This window comes from Halyomorpha halys, unplaced genomic scaffold, assembly GCF_000696795.3.
Source record: "Halyomorpha halys isolate HHAL.00 unplaced genomic scaffold, Hhal_1.1 Scaffold999.1, whole genome shotgun sequence".
Taxonomy (NCBI): domain Eukaryota; kingdom Metazoa; phylum Arthropoda; class Insecta; order Hemiptera; family Pentatomidae; genus Halyomorpha; species Halyomorpha halys.
In genome coordinates, this window is record NW_027106312.1 from 369996 (window position 1) to 388688 (window position 18693).

General features: G+C 30.0%; 1 protein-coding gene across 1 annotated transcript; it reads left to right on the forward strand.

The window, feature by feature from the left end:
• The first annotated feature begins 95 nt into the window (after window positions 1-95).
• On the forward strand, window positions 96-18248 carry Tango6 (transport and golgi organization 6). The gene is made up of 10 exons (XM_014431729.1): window positions 96-402; window positions 487-613; window positions 692-923; window positions 5217-5453; window positions 5532-5729; window positions 6974-8038; window positions 9384-9567; window positions 12230-12381; window positions 15204-15317; window positions 16557-18248. Exons 1-10 carry the CDS (start codon window positions 348-350, stop codon window positions 16740-16742), a joined length of 2550 nt encoding a protein of 849 aa, XP_014287215.1. The 5' UTR covers window positions 96-347; the 3' UTR covers window positions 16743-18248.
• Window positions 18249-18693: the final 445 nt, after the last annotated feature.

Below are 18693 nucleotides of genomic sequence, written 5' to 3' on the forward strand. Positions count from 1 at the left end.
AAATGTAACAAAAAGAAAAAGATAAAATGATATCTAGGAATTAATTAACCTTTGTACAAACGAATTCCATAACCTTCTTACTGAGTAACCTTTGCTTAAGATAGATAATCTTACTTTTTAAATTTGTGAAGTAGATTGTGTCTTCTCTGTGTCTAATGAAAATCTGTATTCACTATATTTTCAATACTTTAAATGGAATATATGACAATTCTATTAAATTACACTTATAACTATTATTAAAGTTATTTTTTTAGTCTATACCTCTAACCTGATTCCATTCATGATTTTTAAATATTCATTTATTAAATGTTTATTATTTGAAGATAGTATGTAATTGTGGTAGAACCATGGATCTAAAAAGTAATTTTAAGGCTATTGAAAAACTTATTAAACCTTTGTCAGGTATTAGGATTTTTCAGTATTGAAATAGTTTTCATCTCATTTTTCTCACATATTGTTTTGAACATTTTGGCTTATTTTTTAAAGAGCAAGTTTCATCATTGGATCAAGCTTTAACTATTAAAACTGAAAATGAAGATATAAATTGTATAGAAGGGTTGAAATATGTCGATCAGGTTCAAAAGAAGTTAAATTTATCTGATAGTTCTCCTAGGTGATTTATTTTTGTCTTTACAACTATATATAAAACTTCCAATTTTAGATAATTTCATTTTAACAATGTTTGTTCTAGGGTCAAATTTCTACAAATCCTTCTTCAAAGACTAAATGATGTCAATATTTTATATAGCAAAGATAATGAGTTATTAATAAGTTTGCAGCAACAAAAATTGTTAAAAACATCCATTGAAATGATTTCATGTATAGGTATTTTACCTTATATTAAAAATGGTATTGGAGTCCCACTAGAAAAGAAAGTATCTAAGAAATTATGTTTTCATTCCAAAAGTCAACAGATAGAAGAGGTAATTCATTATAATTAAATCTTGAATGTGTATTTGATGTTAATACATTTGCAAGTTATTGATTTTATTTATGTTGCTGTATAATCTTCAGGTGACACCTTGGTGGTTGAGTGTGTTGGTATAGCATGATAGTAATATAAATCAGTAATGATATCGGTTCGTTTCTGGCCTGAGGAAGTATACATTTATTTTATTACAGATTTATGCAATGAATTTCAACCCACCCTTTCTGAATTGGTTGGGAAGGTAACCTGTGGGCTACCCTATGTTTCCTGCCTTTATAAAGGTGTTTAGCCATAAAAACTAATAATCCTAAGTTGTTAATGCTGATTCATTCTTTGTAATAAAACTCATTTGTAGTCAGTATTTCAAAGCTAGCCCTATGCCTGTTTCTAAGTTATATCTAAGGAAATTTCATGATTTAATGTTGTGGATACTTTACCTTTCTCATATCCATTTCTAAGTTTTATCTTTAGAAAATTTATGATTAAAACTTCAAAAATTGTGGGGGCATCAAACTGTCTCCTCACCAGTACTTGTTTAAAAAAATCATATACAGATTAATTAATTATTAATTAACAATAAACTTTAAGCTTTTATAGTTTATAACAATAAACTTTTAAGTTTTATAATTTATAGCAATAAACTTCCAAGTTTTAAACAATAAACTTTTAAGTTACCCGATATAACAAATTCTGCATTTTTGATTAAGTGATACCATAAAGTTAATTTTATAATGTTAGTATGATTAATTTTAAAATAATTGTTTTCTTATGATTTTGTTATAGTGATATTACTTTAATAATTTTGTTTTTAACAGCCTCAGAAATTATAAATTTAATTAGGTATGAATTGATTTGCTGTGTAATTGTAAGTTCTCGAACCTTTGGTTTGTGCTTTCATTACTGATTTACCCTTCACCCACACTTTCCTAAGCTGAAATTTTTTTTAAATTATTCATTTGAAGTTTAAAAAATAAATAAAAAGTTATTTTTTCAAATGTTTATCAATTTTAAATTTTAGTTTATTTTTTAAGTTGCTGGACTGTATAATTAAGATAATGAAAGATAATCTGTGCTGAACCAACAGGTAAATATCCAAGAGGTAGAGAAAGATGAAGAAAAAAAAGGATCGTGCTAGGTCTGATCAAGTTCCTTGGACAGAGGTCTGTAGAGGAATGTTGGTTGGATTGGCATTGAATCTTCGGAACCTTATTACTGTTGTTCATTAGCGGTTATTAAAAGTTGCATTGTTGAAATATTATTTAAGTAAATAATTATTATCCTACAGAGTTTTAACTCTTGTGTCAATCAGAGACAGGGTTGATATAAAAATGATAAAGTAGGAGTTCATTTGTATATCTGAAACTCACACGATCTTGTCAGTGATCTACTGATCTCCAAAGAGTTGTCATGCATAAGAATTAAGAAATTAGGGATATTTTACTATTTTTGGATCTTTCTTATAACCTTCAACATTTTTTTATGTATGTATTTTACAAATCACAAAGAACACTACATTTTCTCTCTTTTTATTGTGTCCTGTTGACAGCAAATAAAACAATCTGGTGTATACATCTCCCAGGTTTCACCTACAATCCGACTTAGAGATGACATTATTCCTTGCACGTTTTAAAAACAATTTCTTTATTATCATGATGATAATACTTTCCCTTTCTCTTTCAGACGAAGGTAAGTGAAAGTGAAAACTGACTTTTATAACAACCATGGAAACACAAAAACATTTATTTTCTCCTTTACTTAACTATCAAATTCTTTTATAGTTTGTTTTTATTCATTTTTTATTATTACTTATCAAATAAACAAGATAAAAGGTACTTTGGAGGAAGCTATTTTGAAAATTCTGTCCTTAAATTGATGATATAAAAGTGTGAAACCTATTTTTTTTTTTTCTTAGGCTGAAGGCATTAGTAATTCATCCATTTGATGTCTTTCTGCCCAATATAAATTTGATTTTTCAGATGTTTCATCAGCAAATATTTTGTTTCTCGATTCAGTCAGAGAAGGACATGTGTCAAGGTGGTCTCCATTCATTCTCCTTTACTTGCACTGTACGCATGCTGTATCCTAAGCCAGGCCTATCTTGTGAAGATGATTCTGCAAATAGTCATATCTAGTTGTTAGGTGGAAGCAGGATTTTCTCTAAAGTCAGCTGGGATTGAGTTTTGCACCTAACACCTATATCTTTTCTCTTCCACCTTTTCCAAGTTTATTTCTTTTTTCCTCCTTAAATATGGTCCTTATCATTCTTTTTATTGAGTCATAGGATCTTGGATGGACTGGTTGTGGGCAATTTTACCCCTTGCCTGGTAAGATTATCTGCCTCTTCGTTTCCTGAAATCCCACAATGGCTCGGAATTCACTGTAGGACTAAATAAGTACCTTGGAGAGAATGGGATTTGCATTCCAAAACAGTACTTGATAGACTTTCATGCAGGTTAGTTACAGCAAAGATAGCTGAAGCCAATCCTGAGGAAGGTATTTTGAGCTATAGTTTCCAGGGATATTGCTTTAACTCATAGCTATATGTTACTTTCTTATCAACTCTGTGGAGGAGTTAAAGGACTGCCTTGGTTGCATGATAGTGGATTGGGAAATGTGCCTGTATAAATGGTTCCCTCTCTTCACAGTCAAACCTTCTTCCTTCAAGTAAAGCCTTGACTTTCAGCATAAAGGATTTTTTTATCTTGAGCCATCGAGTTGGGATTTTGTAGTTATTCCAAAACCTTGGTTCCATTCTTGGCTAAAAGTTCTAAATCTTGAACACCAGCTATTGTATCTTACTCTGAGAAACTTCTGAGCCAAGAAGGACTGAATGGCTCAGTACATTTTTCCATTGACATTCTTTTTCAGGAGCTTATTTAGAAGGACTTTCCTATAGACTCTGTCAAAAGTAGCTTTAAAGTACATTGCAAGAATATTTAGTTTGCATTGGAAGCCGCCTTTTAGAATCACGCAATGAGTCACCTGCTCAGTTGTATCTTGGTACCTCCAGAAACCTGCTTACTTAGACGACATCCTATTTTCCTTATATAGATAGATCTGCAGCTGAGCTAAGACCATTCTTAGACAAAACACTTGAAAGCGAGATAGGTCGGTAATTTGCTGGACAAGAAGGACATTTGCCTTTCTTGAACGTTGGGTTGTCCTCAACCTTCCTCCAGGCACTTGGATATTGCGTACTCCATACAGTATTGAGGAATTCCAAAACTGTAAGTGTTACCCACTGCTTTTCGCCTTCTTTGTTTGCACCAGAGCACACAAAATGCTGCTCAAACATTCTAGGCACATACTTACTTAAATACTTTTCTGTTTTTCATAACTTTTTGTCTTTGAACTAGGCTTTTGATGAAAATTACACATATACACAAACACAAAAATAAAAATTTATTATTTACCTCCATTATTTAAATGACAAATTTTTAATATGTTTTATTATAGTATTTTGTTTTAAGTCCTCTCTTTGTTTCATTTTGTGGAGTAGAACTGAAAGTGGCTTTAGTTCCAGAAAAACATGTGATTTTTGGTCTTTATTTCATGTCTGTTCTGGATTGCTATCTATTGTGATCTTGATTTTCTTCCCATAGTTAAAAGAAACTAACTTTAACTTCCAGTTCTTGTTCTATCAGCGACCCTAATGTGTTTTATAGTCTACTCAAGAGAGGGAAACAGGTTATGAAGTTCATAGTTATGAAACTCCTTTGTGATTGCTTTCTTTTATATCATCAGTATGATTTTATACCCCTAGGACTTCAGAATAGTTTTCTAATACTATACTTTTACAAATAATAGTTATTTGGGTTTATTAATTTCATTTTCTCTACATTTGACAAATGTCAAGAATGGTATTGGTACTGGTGGAGGGAACCAGTTTAGCAAATGGGTCTTTTGGTTTTGTGGCCTACCCCTGATGGTTAACTAGAGGTTTGATTTCAGTCTTAACCTGAGGGGGAACATCTTGATTAATTTTTGGAATCGTCTCAAAATATATATTCTGTTACTGATTCAGGTGAGAATTGAATATATTCCAAACTAAGCAATGTGATATCCTCACCTCTACATACTCAGCCACCATACCCTCATGTAGTATATCTATGTATTTTATAAACAGTAGAGTATTTGAGATTATATTTTAATTTCAAGCAAATAGTTGAATAGAAAAATATATAATTTAAGTAAAACAATATGTTCCTAGACTTGAATAAATTTTTCTAAATTGTAAAATAACACTCTTTCAATTGTTCTTAAAAACTTTATTTGTTTTGCTTTATAGACACTACTTCTCTTGAATTATTCTGTTCTTGGGGTTATGAGCCTTTATGAATCAGAATTATATCAAACTTTAATCACATCTAAACATTTAGTAGATCTAATTGCTGCAAATTTCCAACTTATCATAGAAAAACAAGCTGTAGATTCAAAATTGTGTTCTAAATTTTTAAAAGTGTTAATTGAAGATACTTATCAACCACTTGTGATACAAGAGCTTATGGTAATGCTCGGAAATAAGGTCAGTTTGAATTTTTTTTATGATAGACAAAAGACAAAGAATTAATTCAAGTATTTATTCATATCTTAAAACTTATAGGATATTCCAAGGAAGTTACATCGTTGGATTAGTGATATATTAAGTGATAGACTTACTTCTGAGGGTGGGCTTCTAGCAATGTTACGTGCAATTCTGGATTTAACTGGAGATTGTAAAGATAGTCCACATTACTGGGAACATATTTCTGTATTAGCTAAAATTTTAACAGCTCCAAAGCATTCTTCTCTTTATCCTCAGGTATGTAAGGTTTATGTATCTGATTTTAGAAGTCATTATTTGACAGGTGTTTTGTTAATTGTTACTTTGGTAATTTAGTGTTTTATGTTACAAATAACTTTGCGCACAATAGGCCTTATTGGCCGCAGTGCTTTTATGCCACTCAAAAAAAAACAAAAAAAAAACTATCTACATGAACATTATATTACAACAAAAAATATGAATGTTTCATTATAATTTACTTAGGGTTTTAACAGTTTCAACTACTATTTTCAATGCTTAACAGTGAACATCATCCATTAGATTTTGAATGATAATTGACCATTTGTTTACAAAAACTTGTAAAAAATAGTTTTCTAAGTATCCATTCTTCAGGAATAATTTCCGACTATGTGGTACAAATCCTGAGATGTACAGGTGACCTAGACCAAATGTGAAAATATTGGAACAAAGTTTTCATAAACCTGGAGGAGCCAGGAGGGGACTGTATATATACAAAACAAAATATGTGAATGGCAAATAGTTATCTGATGGTGAGAGTACAACCGTGATTGGCTGGTTTGGAAAAAATTGAAAGTTCTATTTACCTCTTGAATTAATTTTCATAAAGAGAAAAAATATACTATAAAGAGCTAAATCTGAACATTTACTTATGTACTTTCTTATTTCTGGACAATGACCCAAGGTATTGAATAATCCCCTCTTGGTTTTAGAAAAAGTTCTTCAGGCAGATTTTTTTAACTAAGTTGATTGTTTATAGATAACAATTGAAGGAAGTAATGTTAAGGCTATGTAGTGAGAAGTAGTGAAGTGCTATGTAGTGATATCGATGTTTGCCTAATTATTAAATAAAGAAGACCAAAGACAGATTCGCTATATGGGATTAGCTTAAAAGTATAACTAGGAACACCTATGTGTAGAATGAGGTATCATTAATCACCCTTCCCCACAGAGGAAATGAAGGGGAAGCTTAAGGCTGAGAGAGGAGGACTGTGGTTTCATCAGCAACAAGGAATGTGACATTCTCTTATAAAGAAAGCTGAAATTCATTGTTTATGTTGACTTATGGAATAATAATAAGATTTACAATATTAATTCTATTCCTTTGATTGTTTTTCATTTTTAGTTAATTTTACTTTTGTTGTTTTTAATATACCACTTATGATTATTATACTACTTTCTTATTTATTATTTTTTTTTTTAAGGTTCTTATTATTTCTTTTAATTACTTTGTTGTACTAATAATTATTTTTTAATAATTTTAGTTACTGGAATTGTTGAAAGGAAAAAACAGTGAATATAGACAAGTTGCAGTCATGAGTTTAAAATTATTATCAGAAAAAAATACTGAAGACTGTAATAAATACTTTGTTACACCGTTGTTACAACCTATCATTAGACCTGCCACAGAGCATGATATGGGAATATCATTGGAAGCCATTCATTGTTGTTGTGGAATTTCGGCACCCTGGTCTGTTTCTCCAAATGTTTTCAAACTTGGGTTTATACATTTCTTTAAACTCTACTCAAAGACTAGACTAAGTGTTTCTTACTTAAAACCAAAAATATCAGACATTACCTATTGCATTATGGCTGATGAGAAGACAAATATTAAGGAAATATTTGATGCTGCATTGTTTGAAAATTTAAATGTTATATACCAACTTGGTTCAGAAGGCGGTGTGTACACAGATGATGGTTCTGATGATAGTGATCCTGAAAATATAGCTGATTCAATTTTATATTTAGTGCTCTCATATGGTAATACCTCAGTAAAAGTTAAGATTTTTAATATGCTTCTTGAATTAATAATAGAAAATAAGGACCTAGTAAAGCAGCTTATTTATGCTAAAATGCTTGCAGAAATATGTAATGATTCTGATGTTCACAAATCTCTAGGAGAAGATCCTTCTTGTATTGTAACATTTATTAAAGGTGTTATAGAAGAACATCAACAGTTTGGTGATGATATAGTTTGCTTAGGACTCATGGTGTTAGGTATTATTGTAGATTCACCTGTTAAACATAAACCTGTGGATTGGAATATTTTCAAATGTTTAGTAGAGCCACTGAAGAATTTTAAATCTCCCAACAGTGAAACTAATGTTCTGGCTAATGAATTATATGAATTGATTCTGTCTCATGGAGTTGTAAAGAAAAATAAAGAGAGAGTCGAGAAAGTGCAAACTAATTTGGCTAAGGCTCTAGAAGAGTCAGTAGATCCATTGCTGCCTATTAGGGCACATGGTTTGAGGGAACTTGGTCGGCTAATAAAGGCTAAAGATCAGGAGACACTCAAACAAATGGACACAATTTTGTTCATCTTTAAAGTAGGTAAATTTATCAGTATTTATTAATATTTAATAAATTGATATGTTTTTAAATTAATAATTTTGAATTTTGAGCTACCATGATCGTCAACACCACTTTTAAGTAACGAATATGAAAAATAAAAAATAGCATTTTTCAAACTCATTAATTTTACTAATTTACCCGTGGAAAATTAATTTTTTATTTTCTAAATAAAGTCTTAACTGTAGTGTTTGGAGGTTCATTACTGTCAGCCTTTAATCCCTTAATGCTGCAGGCTTTTACCTGTTTTTGGTATAAGTCTAAGCTATGCAAAACGTAGAATAAAGGTGGCTTATAGCAAAATAGCTAAACAATGTTGTCAGAATAAAATACAGTAAACACTAAGCTGTTTCGGAAAGGACACTATGGAAACAAAAACAAAATGCCACTCTAATCAGATAGGGTTACATTAAGAATAATAATAGGGATATATGTGGGTCACTGTTAACTCATAACATGACAGCATCACTTATGTGCTAATTCTGCCTCACTGAGGGTGAAGTAGCAAATCAATCACATGATCTGCTGATAGTGTACGTTTTCAGGCTAGATGTTCACACTGTCTGCTATGGGTCTTTCAGTGGATCTTTAGCAGCGTGAGTTGGAAAAATCACTGAGCTTAATGTGATTTACAGAATTTACTATTCTAATGTTTTTAACAGCTTACTATTATGGTGTCCAATAGGACTTCAAGGGCATTGCATCTTGCCAAAATAAAAAAAAAAAATTAGGGTTTAGAGATAAAAAAATTATTCCTAATGGGGAGCTTAAAAGCAGATTTATTAATGTTATATGATTTAAAGTAATTTTTAATTCATTAATTGATTTACTTGAATTAATTTTATATATGGGTAACCATGTATTTATTTTGTTTCACATAATGTTCAGCCAAAAATGGTAATTAAAAGGTGAAAACTTATTATTTTTCAAGATAATTCGCAGTTTCATAACCAAATATATTGTTATGCTCCTATTCATTTCTCTTGCCAATTGATTAAATTTAGCTTATAATTTTTTTTAAAACTTTTATCTAAAAAAAAGAATCAATGATTAAAAAAAAGACTTAACATAATGTAATAAATTTAATACATTTTTTAAACTTACTCAACAAAGTAACTCTAACCAACTTTAGTCAATATTGAAGTGCCAAGTAAATTTTGCGGATTATGGAGTCCTATACACAGTTGCAACCATTCACTAAAACTCAAAAAATAAAATAAAATAATTTATTATTAAATTAAGCCAAAAAAAAAAAAAAAAATGTGGGCCATGATATGAATAAATATAGCTTGATTCAATTCTAATTATCTACTTCATTTGTAGGAAAATCTTAATGATGATGATTCCTATGTATATTTAAGTGCTGTTGAAGGCTTAACATCCTTGGCCTCTTCTTTTCCTGATGAAGTTCTGACTTCACTCATAGAAGAATACATGTCATCCAAACATTGTACGGAAAATCGACTCAAGGTTGGAGAAATACTTTTGAAGCTAGGAAGAATTCTTAGTAAGCAACAATACTATTACTCTTTTAAATATTAAACTGAATTTAAAATAAGTTCTAATTATTTATCTTTACTTGTACTTTGTCATTACAAAAGTTGTACATTAATTCATTGTAGACTGTTGCATGGGATTATTGTCACACTAGGTCTGGCATGATAATATGCAGTATATGTAGCAGCAGCAAAACTACTTTCACATTAAAACCTATTTAAAAAATGACATTTTACAGACATCAGTCACACTGACTGCCTCAGCCACTGCCATGGTGTACCACTGTAATGACTGTAAATACTATCATGATGACAACAGTTTAGCACTATTATACAGTATTTGAATACAAAAAAACTTAATGAAAAGCTTTAGTTTTATATGTTATCAAGTGTTTCTTTAGGGATGTCAAGATTCAGTTACAGATTTGCCAAGAAGTTCAGTGTGGAATTAGGTTTGAATTATTTTTTATATACATAATTTAATTTTTGAAAGAGATGATAATAGACCTTAGAAATAACAAAAAATTTGTTATGGACCAAGGTCCGATTCCACACAGAAAAATGGAACATTTGTTGAACAACTAGACATTTTTTTTTTTAAATTGTGTTGAAGTGCTAGCAATGGGTAGTTTCTCCAGAAGTTAGTATCGTGCCATTTTAATAGAAATAATAGCACATTTAATAGATGGATTTTCAATACAGTTGTCAGTTTCAATAAATAGATAGAAAAAAAAGTAGAATTTGTTTTCATTAAAACCTTTCAAAGAAGGCATGTTGATTCCATTCTCACTCGATGAATAATTAAGAGGACTGAACTTAACATTAGAGAATTTTCATTTGATAGCTCTGATCTGCTTAAAAATTTAATATTGGTGTAAAGGTTTTTTAATAGACGTACTCTAATAATACTATTATCACAGACACTGATTTGTTACAAATTAATGACTTAATTAATCACTTACCTTTATATTATTATTTTCTTCTATAAAACTTCACTAAAATTAATACTAAATGTCATTAGTAAAAGAGCTCATGAACACACTAATTCCTTTCCTATCCACTATCGTAATGGTGGCAGTTATGTTACAAAACATCATAGCTGTGTTGTGGATGAAATTCCTATTTTTTCTTTGGACACTTTCCATTATTTTAATAACTCATAATCTGTTATAAAATAATATAGTATACACAAATCTTGTCTTATAAAGATGATATCAAATCTGAACACTTAGCAATGAAGATTTAAACTGACAAGTTGGTCAGGAAACTGATTATTTTGATTTTTAACAAAATATGAAACTGTATAAAATCTGAGTTAAAAAATTATGAGATCAATATATTCCTAAAATTAAAGTCTATATTATTAAAAGTTTAAAATTTATCTTAAATTAGAATAAGAACATAAAAGACTGGAAAAAGTAAAATATATTGAAGTTTTAAAAGAAAAATTTCAATAGGAATAAAGTAATAATCCAGAAAAAAACACTCCTGTCCTTTGATCAGTTAATCTAAGAAATAGAATGTTAGTTAGTATTTTTTATCACCATTCTTACAGTCCTGTACTGTATTGTCTGATTATGTTCTATTCTGTCTATGGCTTATTCAAAAACAACAAAGATGTCAAAACAGAAAGCGAGGAGTTTTCCACCTTGAAAGTTGCTATCATCACCAAATTCAACTTCTGGCTGAATGTGGTTAAATAATTGACAATGATGTAATGTATATGTTGAAGAAGGATTTTAATGTGTAGATTTTGTACCGGAATTTAAATAATTTTTTAAAATGTAAAATGACTTTTCTAAAGACTTAGTATTTGTATTATTAATAATTTAAGGTTTACCTATATAAAATGCAATTTTCAAAAAGGGCTCATCTCACAGTTTATTCTGGAATGGACTTTTGGGTTTTTTTTTCAAGTATTCATTTGAACACATATGTAATTAGTATATATGGGCAGGTGTGGTGTTTCATACTGTACACAATGGTGGTAGTTTTAGAATGAAAAAAGAAATTCTCAGATAAGTCCAGTGGTTCAACTCAACAGAAATTCTGTTTTTGTGTCTCCAGAAAAATTTTAAGTTTTGAACTTCACAATGTATATGCATTAGTCATTAGTCCTAATTAAATTTCCTGCTGGTGGGCAATCAGAGTTTGAACTTCTTAGCTTCAGTGTTATTGAATGAACGATATTTAAGTGGTGCTTTATAGGACTTGAATTGGAGTCTTGGACCAATTAAATAAGTAAACAATATATACATTTTTTATTGGTTATTCTACTTCATGTAGTTCATGATGGTTGACCAGATTGGGAGGAGAGTTCCAAGACTCGTACCAAATGTATTCCCACCTGGATTAGTTAATATTTGTTTGGTGGCAGCACTGCAGAATGAATCTTGACATTCGCACTCTGGTTAGGACTGGTCACCTACCACTAGCAAGGTTCCAGACTGACTACATCACGACCTCCTTGCTTGATTAGCTGGTCCAGGCATTAAACTTGTCTTAAACTATCATAATATGTTAAACCTTTTTTAGGATAGGAGTATTTACCAAAGTTAAAAAGCAAATAGTTTATTTCTTCTAATCCTTAAACATTCATAACTATAATATATGTAAATAAGTATAACTGTCAAAAATTTATTTCAACTTAGGTGTACTTTATTCATGTTTTAGATGAAATGGCAGTGGTGTATAAGAAAGAACTTATATCATGCTTCCTAATTGGATGTCGCGATCAAGATGAGCTAGTGAGGGCATCTAGTCTTTCAAATTTAGGAGAATTATGCAAAATATTGTCTTTTAGAATTACACCATATCTTGTAGAGGTAATGAAAATTAATATTTGCATCTTAAATGTGCCTGTTTTAATTTCTACCATCATTATTAGATTTGTTCTATCTTTACAAAGGTTTGGATTAGTATGTCTGATTTATGAAACGTTTCTATTGAAAATTTAATGTAAGAAGTGTATTGATGAATTTTTTATTGACCAGAGATTTAATTTAAGAAGAAGCTGGTAAGTAAGAGAGATGGGATGTGGTCAGTGAAAAAAAAATGCAAATTGTAAGACACACTTATTTTTTATTTGTGCCAATATTTCGGACTGAATTGTAAGGGTAAATGATATATTCTAAAGCTACTTTATGAATCTTTGTGTGTGAATAATTCTTTTTTTTTCTAATATTAGAATCTTCTGTCTAGTCGCTTTGATGAAGTCTTACACTTTAGGTCAAAACTTGGCTCCAATAAAAAATATATAGCTATTCCAACTATATTTCTTTTACTGTACTTCAAAGAAAATTGAACTGAGATGCGTTGAGTTTAAAAAAGTTGCTGAATTCTCTGTCATTCTGCTAATTGCCAGCTATAAATTATTATATTATCAATAATTCTATTTTATTTACACTATTTACCTACTTTTCTGGTACTTACATATTGGACTTATTTTATAACTAATACTATTCTCTTAAAATGAGAGATATCTTTTTCTTCTCCTTGTGGCATATTTTGGAATTGAGGGGCCTTGATCGAATGCTGTCAGGTCTCTGAAAAAACCCTTGCAGAGTTGCTTCAGTTCTTGGGATGTTTTTCCTCCAGACCTTTGGATGTATATTCCTCAAAAAAATTCTAGACCTTTCAGGGCCACTTACCAGGTAGGGAGTTGAACTAACATCAGCTTTCTGGGTTCCCAGTTCTCACTTATTAAAAAAGAGAGAGGGATATAAGACACTGTATAATGAAGATAAACTGGATAATGGACAGTTTGCCCAAAACATCATCTAAAATATATAAATAAAGAAAGCAAGAAGTGTTAAGGGTTTTTCTTTAAAAAAAAAAAATTACATTCCCTTAGCCAAAGGTTAAATCATGAACATTGCCAACCATTTAAGAGTGTATACCATAGCTGGACTAGGATTTATACTGATTTAATAACTAGCCATTTGCAGAATGATGTAAGTTTCAAAAATTTTATAGACTCAACACATCTCAGTTCAATTTAGTTTGAAGCCTGGTAAAAGAAAATATAGTGGGAACAGCTACCAATCGGATCAGTGTTTATTGACTTTTTAGGGATTCATTCATAATAGAGTCTTTCAACCTTATAAGCACATTCTGATGTTGTTATATAACCTGAATTATATTTACAAAGTGCAGTTCACCCAATTCGGCAATGAATAGCCTTCTAAATTCTCTTCTTAAAACATTTTTCTTCAGTCCAAATATTTTAAACAATGCGTTATTTTTAAAATCCTTAAGGAACTGTTCCTCCCTATTTCTCATTTGTATAGAATAGTTGGAACGTTAATGTTTTTGTAAGTTCTAACTTAAAGTTTCTGGACAGAAGGCATGAGCTAAACAATTTCGAAAAATGGAAAAGTAACTAGCATTTCCTGCCTTTATTTCTTCATCAATATCATTTTTTCTAGCCACTGTGGGCCCTAACTACTTACTTTAGAAACAAGTAATTGGAATATTAAAAAGTTTCATTTCTCTCTCACTATCCATTTCAAAAACATATTTAACATGAAAACATTATCGGGTAAAAACCACAACCAAATCTCACGGTTCCTTTCAAGAGCTAAGGCACTATCTTCTGTAACCACATATATCAGTTAACAATTGAATGTTTTTTTAAAACGAACTTCATTATTTGGACATACATTTATGTTCAAAACAAAAAATCATGAACTCCTTATTTCTTAACGTACTTCAATTTGGTTGTATAGAAAAATAAGTTTATGTTTTATGCATTTGTAGTTCACATATACAATTCTGTTTCCAATCACTTTCACTGAGGTAAGCAGTAGATTTGATCTAGTACTTGTAGCAGAATTTTGCCCTCAAGTAATTTATGATCAAATATTACAAAAAAAAAATATTTCAACATTTGAGATCACAAAATACGTATATCATGTTTAAATGGATTTAAACATGCATCCAAACACAATTTAATACATACATTTATGAATTGTAAATTATTATTAACTTAAGATTATAATACAAATTTTAAACCTATAACTCTTATGCATTTAAAAACATTTAACCATGACACAATATAATTGTCAAAACCAAATTTGAGTACCTACCAACTACTCCCTGTCCTAAATTTCTGTTACTTCCTCTTCTTGTACAATCACAAACTCATTCCAATTTCTCACTTCATCTATATGCTGCAAGCTGTAGTAAAAATGATCGTTCTTAGCAACACTATAATCATCTGTTGATACATAAATTTAGTTTTATTTTAAATGGAATGCTACATTCCTAGGCTGAGAATTTATTGTTTTTTTTAGTTAAGGACTCTACTTTCCTCTTATTGATTTGTAGTAACTGTTTTGCCCGCATATTTAGATCATTCAGAATAGTACATTATAAATCCATCATTCAATTGAGCCCTTATTTTTTGTTTCCCTAATCTTGTACTTTTTCATTTCCTGTACTAGTTTGACCTCTTTTCCATTAATCTTTTTATATGGGCAATACCATCTTTGGTCTGTAGCCATTGTTAATCTTATCATTACCTTGTATAATTCTACTTACTTAACAAATATTAAACCAAAGGCCCTTTATGAGTTTATAATGCAGGTTTTTTTCCTTTTAATTTAATATTTAGAGCCAATCATTGTAATAACTTTTTATTTTTCAGATTCTTGAATGTATAAAAGCTATTTATGAAACTGATAAGTTTCCTGAACCTAGAAGAGCTGCTGTTATGGTTCTAACTTTATTATTCAAAGGTCTCGGTGAAGGAGTTTTAAATGTGAGTCCAAATGTTTGCCATTTATTTTTCAATACTAACTGAATAAAAATCCCATGCTCTTACATCATACTATGGTCTGCATCTTCTTATTGATAAAAATGTAATTGTTGTAACAGAAGCCAATAGTAGTTTGAAGCTGGTATCATATGTGTATGATGCCCTGAATTTAAACATGACATTAGTTTTTGTATAGGAGCTCTAATTTTTTAGATATAATATTTTAGCTAAATATTATATCTAAAAAAATATGTCATACCCGTTTCCAGGAAATTGCAATATTTATTGAATTTTTGGTCACTGTTATATTTTTAAAAATGTTAAAGATACATAAACATCATAAAGAATTTTACAATATTTTTTACTTAAATGCAAAGAAAGAGTAATTCATTAATGATACTAACTATTCTCTGAAAACTTGTTTTCCATAAGATTATTTTGGAACAATTCTTTTATGAATTCCAGGTGTTATCTTACATGATGTGAGTATCACATTTTCCTTGGTAGCTAACCCCCTATAATTCTAATATACTGGTGAAATCTTTCACCTTATTCCTCACACCATGCAATGTCTGTGTGATTAGTGCTCCTTAAGCTGATTTTATACCCAAGTGATCTGATACTACATAAAATCTCATCTCAGGACTACCAGACTGGATACCTGTTTCCATTTGATCTGGTTGCTACCGAGTTCTGTAGTCATAATTTTTGATTACTTTCTCATAGATTTCCCATTGATAAGTATCGGTTATCCCATATAGATTGCAGCTAGTTGATTTTCAGGGCTGCTAAATGAAATAACAGAATGCTAACCAGCTGATCCTGACGGAGGAGGGTTTATTGAACTTTTAAAGCTAACATTTTAACTTTTGTGTATTTTAACAAAAGAAAATAAGTGAACATTAAATAAAAAACTGTAGTTACAAAATATCAGATTCCTTGTACATCTAGTGAGGATAGAACTAACATAACTGGAAAATCTAACTTAAAAAAAATGGGTTTCAGATGTCTAAAAAAAATCTATTTTTTACATTTATAATATATTTACATGTATAATTTATACATACTATAATTTACAACTGCCACTCATTTCTAAGTTTATGACTTTTATTTATTTGTTTATAAATTGGAATAATTCAATATAAGAACTTTCAAAGTATAATAAACTAAAAATTATTTATAAATAAAATTTTTGTACCTTATATATAAGTTTTGTCTAATGGTATATTCTCAAATTTTCAGACTTTAGAGCCTTTGCTACTTGATATATACAAAAGTTTGAAGCATATATACAAGTATGATAAGGATGATATTACTCGTCTCCATGCACAGATGGCCTTAGAAGAGCTTCATGCCTCAACTATTACATTCCTGTTCCCTATCAAGTCTCTTGAAAAACGAATATTTGTATTAGATCCTCCTACGTAATACAATTACTGCATTATCTTATTTTCATTTTTAGTTGTTTCTAATAATAGTATTGAACATAATAAAAGTTTGAATGTAAGTACATATACTTTTGTACTATTTTTTAAAAATATACTTGTTATTTAAGTTGAGTAATTTCATTCCTTAAAAATATTTATTTTCATTTTTCAGTTGTTATCTTTTACCCAACATAAGTATATTATTGTAATAGATATTTTTAGATAATTATCACATGTTAATAAGTGAGATCCTATCCTGAGCCGAACAGAACAGGTGAACTGAATAGGAGTTGAACTAGTATTTTTCAGCATAAGAAGCCAGTGCTGAGAAGAAACTGCACTCACAGAAGAAAAGGCAAATATTTGTTCTTACAAAAGTTAACATATTTCCAAAGGAACCTGTCCGAAAACTTTTACAAACATGGTTAAAATTTTTAATAAGCCATATTTTTGCTTATTTAAATCGTCCAATTTTAATAATTCATTTTTCTTTTGCAGAGAATTTAATCACCACTCAGAACACACCTTTAGTCAATTGAAAGACAAAAAAATTGATTATGCATACATAATTTTAATTTCCATTATAACTTTTTGCAAATTTGATGTCTATTGGCTGTGCCGGTCCCACAAACTGAAAAACTTAGACCTCCAACCATGGTTGGGCAGTATAGGACTCCAATGGGAGTCTTGGTCGAAAAGAAAAAAAAAAAACTTCTACTTGCATTGGAAATCATTTTTTTTTTAAAGCATAGCAAGGAGAATCACCATTAATATCAATTTCATAGGCATTTTCGCTTAAAAGACTGATCAATAAAATAGTGAGCAAGATATTAAAGACACGTACAAAGCCTTGGGCTGTTGGTAGCTGATGGGAGTCAACAGCTACGAACATCAACTTAGACTCTTACCCTGAGGGGATAACTTTTATTTCGTGGCAGTCCTACAAAATGAAAACTTGACCCTCCATCATGGTTAGAATAGGTTGGTTAACTCCAGATAACTCTTCCCTTCTGTCAGATACGATCAGGAAGAGGAGTCATAAAAAAGAGAAATATACATGTAAAGTCCAGTTTAATAATGTAGATTAGGTATCAAAAATATGATTACAATGGGAACCAAATGAGAATGTTTAAAAAATAAATACAGTTACAGAATACGCTGTATCTTGGATAATAATTAATAGTTTGATAAAATGTATACTTTTTGAGCTATGTGCAAATAATGTTTAAATTTCATTATAACACTTAGTGCGCTATATATTGTCAATGAGCCAATCTGACAGGTCAGTAACCTAAGATATTTTTAACTCTTAGGAGTTTTTTTTTTACTGGGCTACTGCTCTCCACTCTAGTAGCTATTTTGCATGCTAAAAAGGTTAAAGTAACCTCTTTATCGCCACCTGAGGCCTAAGAAAAAACTGAATTTTTATTTTGTTTCTTATTAGGAGTGAATGGTTACATTTTACAGATTAAGACACGTACTTAAATTTTTTTTTTTTTTTTTCCAGGTAGGTTTTAAATTTTGACTACTAGGCTCATTCCTGTAGTACAGGTTTGATCGTTTATTATTTAATGTATTATTTTATTTTTAGAACAATAAAAGCAGTTTCAGTTTAAAAGTCTTTCATATTTAAAGAAATACATTCATGTTCGTCGCCACATGAAAAAAATCTGCATAATGGTGCGGCACCCAATGAAACAAAATCATCCAGATATGATGAGTGATGTGCTGATGAATGTGTTTAATCAACATGTTATGTTATATCATGATAATTTTTTAACTTACACTAATCATGTGTTTACTGATAATTTCAAAGTTTATGGGAACAACCAATTTACACAGAGTGAAGAAGTGTCATAAAATATGTTAAAGTATGAAAAAGTGAGCTTACATCGAACAATTGTTTTATTTAGGAATTTTATTAATCTTATTATATACCAAAAAAACTTTAA